This window comes from Coregonus lavaretus, assembly GCF_964263955.1.
Source record: "Coregonus lavaretus genome assembly, chromosome: 34".
NCBI lineage: Eukaryota > Metazoa > Chordata > Actinopteri > Salmoniformes > Salmonidae > Coregonus > Coregonus lavaretus.
Genome location: NC_140021.1, coordinates 19,726,012 through 19,736,573, shown reverse-complemented (window position 1 = coordinate 19,736,573; position 10,562 = coordinate 19,726,012). Strand labels below are relative to the sequence as shown.

At 42.7% G+C, this 10,562-nt stretch overlaps 1 protein-coding gene across 1 annotated transcript in view; it reads left to right on the top strand.

Moving 5' to 3' along the window:
* Positions 1 to 10,562, top strand: part of adarb2 (adenosine deaminase RNA specific B2 (inactive)) — a gene marked incomplete at both ends in the record, with an annotated part of 213,707 nt that overhangs the window by 175,692 nt on the left and 27,453 nt on the right. The window contains one exon of the mRNA XM_084152155.1: positions 5,393 to 5,507. Coding sequence (XP_084008281.1) covers positions 5,393 to 5,507 — 115 coding nt within the window. The remainder of the gene's footprint in view (positions 1 to 5,392; positions 5,508 to 10,562) is intronic.

Sequence of the window (10,562 nt, the reverse complement as noted above, 5' to 3'; positions counted from 1 at the left end):
GGAAGGCAGGCAACGCCAGCGAGACGCCTTCTGACATGATCACCTGAACCTGACATCACACACAAACACACACACTCTTCACCTGCCTTGCCTGTCTGCTCGCAGTATATCTCTCTGTTTCTCTGAGAGAGTATGTAAAGGATGCAGCGCTGCCCTTAAACCTTCATCTTTATTACATCTGACATCATTAATTAATCCTTATAGAGCTGGTTGATATATATGTAGGTCACATCCTAATGGGTCACCTTGATCTGGCTCTGCCCTGGCTCTGGCTCTAACCCCAATGTGGTTACGAGTTTATCTTTCTAGATCGGCCGTTTACAGAAAACAATGTGAAATCACAATGTGGGTTCGGCAGGTGCATTGTCGGCGCCAACCTCTCGGCGGTGTCGCAGCCCAGCTCTTCCCCCAACCGTGGAAACAAGGACAGGAGGCACAGAACCAGAACCAGATAACATGCCCTTACCCTCCTTCCCTTTTTACCCTCTTTCATCACTCTTTTCTTCCTGCTCTAAATCAAGCATGTGGTTGATAGGAAAAAGCTTTTTTCCTAATGATTGTGGCACAGCCTGGCCGATCTGACTGACAACACCCTGCTGATGATGCTAAAAGCATGGTGGGGTAGAAATCTGTTCCGCAGGCTGCATGGCCATCTGGACATGATACTAGGAAAGGTTGGACATGGTTTGAGGCAGCACGGCAGCAGTGCACGGCTCGCAAATCTGTACACAGTTCATCTTCCAGCCAGTACTCTTGTCACACGAAGTTGTCTGTTGTAGCAAAACAAAAGAGAACCAACAGCACGAGAGAAGAAAGGAGAGAAATATCAGCATGTTGGGTGTCTATGATGGAGCTTTAGAAGAGAGAGAGCGAAAGAGAGAGAGAGAGAGAGAGAGAGAGAGAGAGAGAGATGGAGGGAGAAAGCGAGAGAGATGGAGAGATAGATGGAGACAGAGAAAGATGGAGAGAGAGAGAGAGAGTATCTAATGATACAGGTTATAGAGTACAAACAAGAGGAGAATCTGTCTCGCTGCGGGTGCCTGGCACTTTGAGAATATAAAAAGCCCCCGAGGCAAGGTTTCACACGTTGAACGGATATCGCCTTTCAAAAGCCTCGCACGCGGCGGCAGGGGCGAGGGAGGGATGAAATAGAGGCAGGAGGAAGACACTATTAAAACTTGGAGAATGAATTGTTAAATACCTCTATAAAGAAATATAAGACATGGCCCCATTTTTATGCAGCCATCGCTGCTCTGGTGGCACCAGATAAGCCATAGCGACAGCATGGGGTGAAAAAATGGCCTCCACTCGTACAGACATATGATTGTATTTTCTTGAACTGGAGATGGCAATGCTCTCTGCCGTCATGGATGTGCTGCTGGTAACGCATGCTAATGACCCCACACACAATGACCGGCGTTAATTGCCTCTACCACCTCTGCAGTTTTCCAGAGTCCTTTTAGATGATTAGGATAGGGAATTCCCTGCTTATGAATTTTATTTAAAAGACTACAGAGGTAGGTTATTTTAGAGTTGGCCCATTCAATTTGGTGTGGATAGGGTTTTAGGATTAAACACATTAAATCAATTTCAACGTATTAGACTTTTACTTTGAAATCGACTAACGTTGTCAAATATAGTGTAATATAACGTAGCCATGGTAACAGAATTATCTCCTAAAGCCACTTACAGTACATTAAATAGAGGAAAACCTCACTGTGGGAAGGTGAGGAGAGAGAGAGAGACAGAGAGAGAGAGAGAGAGAGAGAGAGAGAGAGAGAGAGAGAGAGAGAGATAATCCTCAATTGACACCTGGAGCATGGTTATCAGCTAGCAGTATTGCCACATCCTGCTTAGTATTAACCTACAATATTTTCCCTTCATAGTAGATTATGCAGTGTGTTTTAGTTCTCCCCGTCAGCCCCACGGGCCACCAGAGAGGGAAAAGTGTGTGTCCCAAATGACACCCCATTCCCTATATTGTGCACTACCTTTGACCAGAGCCCTATGAACCCTGGTCAAAAGTAGGGCACTGTATAGGGAATAGGGTGCCATTTAGGATGTAGATAAAGACTTCTGGGTAGACTTCTGGGTCAGGGATCAGTGGAGAAAATGTCCCCATTGACATTTGTGTTCCTGGCACAATATTGACTTCTGAGGGAGACGGAGACGGCAGGAGAATTGGCAATGACATTCAACATTACCTTGGAGATAAATGTGAAACTATTAGTAGGTCTAGTTAGTAGAGCAGACTTTTATCAGGAGATGTTGTATGTTAGTTATGTTTTATGTCCTTCTGGTTCATGTTTTACATTCTAGATTTCTGCTAATATGTTAAAAATTAAACAGCTGCATCACATTTTATGGAACCTTGTTCGTTTAGAATCTTTTTTGGACATATTACTGTTCAGTGTCACTATTCATTTGCAGTTACACTTTCGCCATGAAAGTTGATCAGATATAGTCATAGTCATATACCTATAGGGACCCAAACATATTTGCCCCTTAACCTACGTTTCACCTCTCAGTCTATATATCCATGTACAGTCAGTTAAGTCAGTCCCCTCATCTCTGTGTGTTTATAATGCACCTCTCTCTCTCTCTCTCTCTCTCTCTCTCTCTCTCTCTCTCTCTCTCTCTCTCTCTCTCTCTCTCTCTCTCTCTCTCTCTCTCTCTCTCTCTCTCTCTCTCTCTCTCTCTCTCTCTCTCTCTCTCTCTCTCTCTCTCTCTCTCTCTCTCTCTCTCTCTCAGCATAGCCTCAGAGTCTTTACAACTGTCACAGCCAATCTCCCTGACAGCCTTCCCTGTCTGCCTTGGCTCGACGGTACTGCGGTGTGTTTAGGCACTACAGTGCTGCTCTGTGATTGTCATAAACATTTTGTCCCCTCTCAACTGCCAGAGTCCCTCTGAATCAAACAGAACAACATTTCCCTTTGCCTCCAATGTCCTGAATACCAAATGATGTGGAAAATGTCACCTAGTTGTCATTCAAACTTTATTTTTCACCACCTGAGGCTAGGGTAATGTTGCATTGAATGGCCTCTATTGAAACTTCGCAACAAGCTCTATGCCTTGTTTCCATTTCCCTATATGAACAAGCTAGTACAGCTATTAGATGGTGTTTGCTGGCTTTCTCCACCAAATATGTGTGACATTTTAAACGGTGAGAAGTAGCTAGGGTCTAGCTGATAGAGTCATTAACCTCGTTGTGCATCCAGGGGGAGAGTAGTCAGTTGGGAGGTGGACCTCCTTTCCTCTCCTCCTCCTCTCCTCCTCCTCCTCTCCTCTGTGTGCACATTACTGTGTAGCAAGCTTCTTGGCCCTGTAATTCAGCAACATTACCCCCATAAGGGTGGCAGTGGTGGGTGGTAGTGGCACCAAGCTACCATCAGAGAGAGAGGGGGAGAGAGCGGTGGTAACAAGAGCTAAAGATACAGGGAGTCACGTAGTTTCCCCAACATTGCTATACGTGAGAGAGAAAGTAATGGGCTCTGAGTCTGGTTGGGTTGAAAGTCATGGCACATAATGTCTCACCTCAAGATCAGATCAGACGTCCACAGGTCTGTGGAGGAGAGGCGGGGGAGAGGAGAGGAGAAGAGGAAGAGAGGGGAGGAGAAAGCAGGGTATGATGCTAGAGAACATTGCACCTTGGTTCTGAGGGCCAGAAACACCTGCCAGTTCCCTTTAACCCCCATAATGTCATGAATAAAATACTTAAAAGTGGCAAAGGACTTGACATAGTTCAATTGTGACCAATCGAGACACAAGAAGCCAATTCTGCCACAACCAACAACAGTATTCTTACAGTTGGTTAGATCTCACTATGAGAAAAGAAGGACAGCACATGTGCTTGTTTTCAGGGATTTTAACCTCTCAAGCCACTCAGATACTTTACTGGCTGGCAGCACATTATCATTCTAATCTATGACTAGGAGCTTGACAACTGTTTTTAACGTGTTGGCCTATCACATTGCCAGAACAGAAATCTATGTTTGGTTGAAGTTCTTAGAGTGTGACAACAAGTCATAATGCTGTACAGAGGTGAAGAGAATCATAGCATAGCATCATGCCACCACAGTCTCTCTGTTTCTCCCTGAAGATGACACCTCCCAGTTGCCTGGTGTCTTGAACGGTCACAAGCACTTTACTTTTCTCCATTACAAACCACCCAATGACTCACATACAGTGTAATTTTTATGTAGTCATCTTATAGTGATAGATCAGAGCGGTATGTTTCTCACCATTCTAGATCCTAAGTATGCGCAGAGGCACCATGGGAGATATCAGCTCTCCCCCAGGGCATGCTGGTCCTTTCTACCCATGAGGCTGTTGGTGGCGGTGCGTTGGTGACAGTGTAGCACCACCACCAGCCGCCTTACAGCTTCCCCTGAGAACGCCACAATCTGTGAACGCCCTTGTCACCATTACCTCCTCCAGGTGTGAGAGGAGCGTTTCACGACGAGGCCATAAAGAGAAGTATGCTCCCTAATCGTTTTTCTTTTCCTTTTTTTCTCCCTCTCTGTTCTTTAAGCGGTCGCCACCGTGTCTGTCTATGTCCTCTGAGCTATCGGCTATCTGCTCAATCTTTCAGCTGCTAACTGCTAAGGGACAGAGGCTCTCTCTCTCTCTCTCTCTCACACCACATTGTAATCTCTACTTGGCCAGGGTGAGAGACTGAGAGACTAAGCTGATGATTATTACGCAGAATCACTTCAACACCAGGCACGGGGCTTGAGATGTTCAACTGTGCACAGGTTGGCAACATATTTTAGTTGATAGAATGGGTGGCTTCAGTTGGCTACAGTAGGCTGTCTGAGGAAGGGCTGGTTACTTTGGTCTACATAAGGTTTTTGGAGGGAACAGGGGTGGCTAGGCTTGACTGGGCTACTGTGTTTCTCAATAGGCAGATTGTTATGTACTTATACCTTGGCTAAACGCACAGATGGCTCATCAGAGTTAGTGCCCATGTCACAGAACGAACCCTAACAATTAATTAGTGAGAGTGCTTTAGACAACAAATTGTTTTCTTCTTGTTCACCCGGTTACTTTTTGTGTGGCTATGCATTTGTGTTGGATAATCAGAGGGAGGGGAGGTCTATGATTAAATGTTAACTCTTGCCTGAATCAATTTGTGTGTTCCTACCTTTTCTAGTGTAAATTTAAATGTGAAATTGACTTAACTAGTGTAATCATGTCTGTCATAAGCATCGCCTGAGACCCTCTTAGTACCTCCACACCTCTGGTTAACTATGACTGTTGCTAGGCAAATCTGTATAAATAACACCTCTTAACAATAACATTTCTTTTTTTTCTTCAAGGTATCTAACCAATATGAAAACAATATGTTTTAAACCATGTCTATCGAAATAAAGAAACTGATTGTGTCTTGCAGGACTTTGCCGATTCAATATTCCGCTTGGTGAGGGAGAAATACCACGAACTGGCAGACAGCTGCACCCCCATGCATGCACGACTCAGAGCCCTGGCAGGTATCGTAATGACCAGAGGTATGGCACATTTCCTTGACTTTTATATCACATTACATTTTTAAACAGGAAAAAAATATGTATATATATATGTACAGTTGAAGTCGGAAGTTTACATACACTCGTTTTTCAACCACTCCACAAATGTATTGTTAACAAACTATAGTTTTGGCAAGTCGGTTAGGACATCTACTTTGTGCATGGCACAAGTCATTTTTCCAACAATTGTTTACAGACAGATTATTTCACTTATAATTCACTGTATCACAATTCCAGTGGGTCAGAAGTTTACATACACTAAGTTGACTGTGCCTTTAAACAGCTTGGAAAATTCCAGAAAATGATGTCATGGCTTTAGAAGCTTCTGATAGGCTAATTCACATAATTTGAGTCAATTGGAGTTGTACCTGTGGATGTATTTCAAGGCCTACCTTCAATCTCAGTGCCTCTTTGCTTGACATCATGGGAAAATCAAAAGAAAAATTGTAGACCTCCACAAGTCTGGTTCATCCTTGGGAGCAATTTCCAAACGCCTGAAGGTACCACGTTCATCTGTACAAACAATAGTACGCAAGTATAAACACCATGGGACCACGCAGCCGTCATACCACTCAGGAAGGAGACGCGTTCTGTCTCCTAGAGATGAACGTACTTTGGTGCGAAAAGTGCAAATCAATCCCAGAACAACAGCAAAGGATGCTGGAGGAAACATGTACAAAATTATCTATATCCACAGTAAAACTAGTCCTATATCGACATAACCTGAAAGGCCTCTCATCAAGGAAGATGCCACTGATCCAAAACCGCCATAAAAAAGCCAGACTACGGTTTGCAACTGCACATGGGGACAAAGATCGTACTTTTTGGAGAAATCAGTCCTCTGGTCTGATGAAACAAAAATAGAACTGTTTGGCCATAATGACCATTGTTATGTTTGGAGGAAAAGGGGGGAAGCATGCAAGCCGAAGAACACCATCCCAATCGTGAAGCACGGGGATGGCAGCATCATGCTGTGGGGGTGCTTTGCTGCAGGAGGGACTGATGCACTTCACAAAATAGATGGCATCATGAGGAAGGAAAATTATGTGGATATATTGAAGCAACATCTCAAGACCTCAGTCAGGAAGTTAAAGCTTGGTCGCAAATGGGTCTTCCAAATGGACAATGACCCCAAGCATACTTCCAAAGTTGTAGCAAAATGGCTTAAGGACAACAAAGCCATGGTATTGGAGTGGCCATCACAAAGCCCTGACCTCAATCCTATAGAAAATGTGTGGGCAGAACTGCAAAAGCGTGTGCGAGCAAGGAGGCCTACAAACCTGACTCAGTTACACTAGCTGTCAGGAGGAATGGGCCAAAATTCACCCAACTTATTGTGGGAAGCCTGTGGAAGGCAACCCGAAACGTTTGACCCAAGTTAAATAATTTAAAGGCAATGCTACCAAATACTAATTGAGTGTATGTAAACTTCTGACCCACTGAGAATGTGATGAAAGAAATTAAAGCTGAAATAAATCATTCTCTCTACTATTATTCTGACATTTCACATTCTTAGTGGTGATCTTAACTGACCTAAGACAGGGAATTTTTACTAGGATTAAATGTCAGGAATTGCGAAAAACTGAGTTTAAATGTACTTGGCTAAGGTGTATGTAAACTTCCGACTTCAACTATATATAAATATATATATATATATATATAGAGAGAGAGAGAGAGAGAAAGAGAGAGAGAGCGAGAGACTGCATCCTCGTGCACCTGCAGAGCGTCATATACATATACAGACATTGTACCCGTGTCACTCATCCAGCTATACACCGTGCTACAGTACCTATACTCCTGTCGGTTTGACAGTAGCTCCGCTGGTTTTAGAGAACTACAGAAGTGTTTAACTCCCTCAATGACTTTCTTATTACTGTCAATCGTCAGGAGTGCAATACTGTGTTATTAATGTCTAAAAACTGGACGATAGCCCTATTAGCCAACAAAAGCCATTAAAATGTCCATTGTAAACACACTTTGTTGTGACTGTTGTTCCCAGTCTTTCTCCTCACCTGGTATTTGTATTGGGCCCTCACACACAATCTGTGTCTTTTAGAAACTAATAACCCTATAAGCCTATTAGCCAAGTGAATTAAGAGAATTAATAAACAAAATGTCAATTCAGTGCTTCAATAATATGTATTTTAAACAGAATTATGAATTTATATCTCATATAGACATTTTAACCGTGTCCCAAACGGCACTCTATTCCCTTTATACAGCTAAGGGCCCTGGTCAAAAGCAGTGCACTATAAGGGGAATAGGGTGTCATTTGGGACGCATCCTGTCTTTATCTCCACCTGGTATTTACATTGGGCCCTAGCTCTCATCTCCCACACAGAGCTGTAGTGTGCTTAAGTGGAGAGCTTTATCGCTTTGCCTGGCTGCAGTCTGCAGGGCTCAGTGTGATGGCTGTGTGGTGGCTGGTGAGGATGGATCAGTATCTCCACCAGTCTGTCTGTGTTGAGAGCGGCGGCTCATCAATTTAGACTTCACTGAGACCCGGCTCGCCTTGACCTAATCTTATTCCGCTACTCTCCCTGACGCTCAATAATTGCTACTTTTTGTTTATTAATAGGCAGTGTTATCTTCAAAGATCCAGACGCATACACAGCTGTAGCTGGAGCTGCCCAAGTAATTGTGATTGTGAGAGAGAGAGAGCGCGAGAGCTATAGCGAGCTAGCAGGCAGCAGACACAAACTTGACAGGAACACTAGGGGTTCTGTTTTCTGTTCCCCCTCTCTCTCTCTCTCTGAACATCTATTGGGTATCTCAGAAGTGTGCACGCACCACCGGTATATTAATAGAGGGACGCAACTTTGAACCACAGCACCCCTCCTACCCCTCCCGCCCAACATACTCCCATTCAAGGCCTGTGGAGACAATTCCAACCTGGGCGAGATTTGATTTGTCACTGGCACAGCGAGGCTCTTATTGGTTATGTGGCTATAGAAGGCAAAGTAAACAGAAAACACATTGGGTTAGAAGGTGCGGATAATTTCATTTGTATCTAAGATAGTGTTGGTCCTTGGAGATGGAAATGAGTTTAAGACATCAGAGTTCCCCTTGGAAAGCATGCCAAAGTCGTTTTATTGACTACCTGTTTGGTATGGAGATGTTTTAACACAGCCTGTAATTCAGTTGGGATATGTGAGTCTCTCTTCCACAGAGTGAAATCATAGGAGATTAAATAGAAACAGTTCAGAGAGTGAGAAGAAGCAAGTAGTGAATTATTGCTTTTTATGGTTTGAAGTCTGGTGGTGGGTATCCATTTCCACAGAAGATTTCTCTCTCTTTATACTTTTTGTAATCTGTTGTTGCCTCCTCTGCTTGGAGAGGATGGTCGGGGGGCCTGAACTTAATGATTATATTTTGTACAATGCAAATTGACCACAACTAAGCCCAAAAAGAGACTGGATTTGAAAATAACAGTCATTGATTACGTTGAGCCACGATCACATATGTAAAAAACAATATTTGTGGTAATACTTGGGAACAGATTTCCTAAATTAAACTAATTTTAGCTGAATTCCTGGTGATTTTAGTGTATTTTACTACCGGTCAAAAGTTTTAGAACACCTACTCATTCAAGGGTTTCTCTTTATTTTTACTATTTTCTACATTGTAGAATAATAGTGAAGACATCAAAACTATGAAATAACACATATGCTTCAACAAATTACTGAGTAAAGGGTCTGAATACTTATGTAAATAGGATATTTAGTTTCTTATTTTTTATAAATGTGCAACAATTTCTAAAAACCTGGTTTTGTTTGTCATTATGGGGTATTGTGTGTAGATTGATGAGGGAAAAAAAAGATTGAATCCATTTTAGACTAAGGCTGTAACGCAACATAATGTCGAAAAAGTCAAGGGGTCTGAATACCTTCCGATTGCACTGTATATACTGAACAAAAATATAAATGCAACATGTAAAGTGTTGGTGCCATGTCCCATGAGCTGAAATAAAAGATCCCATTAATTTTCCATATGCACAAAAAGCTTATTTCTGTCAAATTTTGTGAACAAATTAGTTAACATCCCTGTTCGTGAGCATTTCTCCTATCAAGAAGCTGATTAAACAGCATGATCATTACACAGGTTCACCTTGTGCTGGGGACAATAAAAGGCCACTCTAAAATGTGCAGTTTTGTCACACAACACGATGCCACAGATGTCTCAAGTTTTGAGGGAGTGTGCAATTGGCATGCTGACTGCAGGAATGTCCACCAGAGTTGTTGCTAGAGAATGTAATGTTAATTTCTCTACCATAAGCCGCCTCCAACGTCGTTTTAGAGAATTTGGCAGTACGTCCAACCGGCCTCACAACCGCAGACCACGTGTAACCACGCCAGCCCAGAACCTCCACATCCGGCTTCTTCACCTGTGGGATCGTCTGAGACCAGCCACCCGTACAGCTGATGAAACTGAGGAGTATTTATGTCTGTAATAAAGCCCTTTTTTGGGGAAAAACTCATTCTGATTGGCTGGGCCTGGCTCCCCAGTGGGTGGGCCTGGCTCCCTGCCCAGTCATGTGAAGTCCATCGATTAGGGCCTAATGAATTTATTTAAATTGACTGATTTCCTTATATGAACTGTAACTCAATAAAATCGTTTAAATTGTTGCATGTTGCATTTATATTTTTGTTCAGTATATACAGTGCCTTGCAAAAGTATTCATACCCCTTGGCGTATTTTCCTATTTTGTTGCATTACAACCTTTAATTTAAATGGATTTTTTTTGTATTTCATGTAATGGACATACACAAAATAGTCCAAATTGGTGAAGTGAAATGAAAAAAATAACTTGTTTAAAAAAAATTGAAAAAATAAATAACGGAAAAGTGGTGCGTGCATATGTATTCACCTCCTTTGCTATGAAGCCCCTAAATAAGATCTGGTGCAATCAATTACCTTCAGAAGTCACATAATTAGTTAAATAAAGTCCACCTGTGTGCAATCTAAGTGTCACATGATCTGTCACATGATCTCAGTATATATACACCTGTTCTGAAAGGCCCCAGAGTCTGCAACACC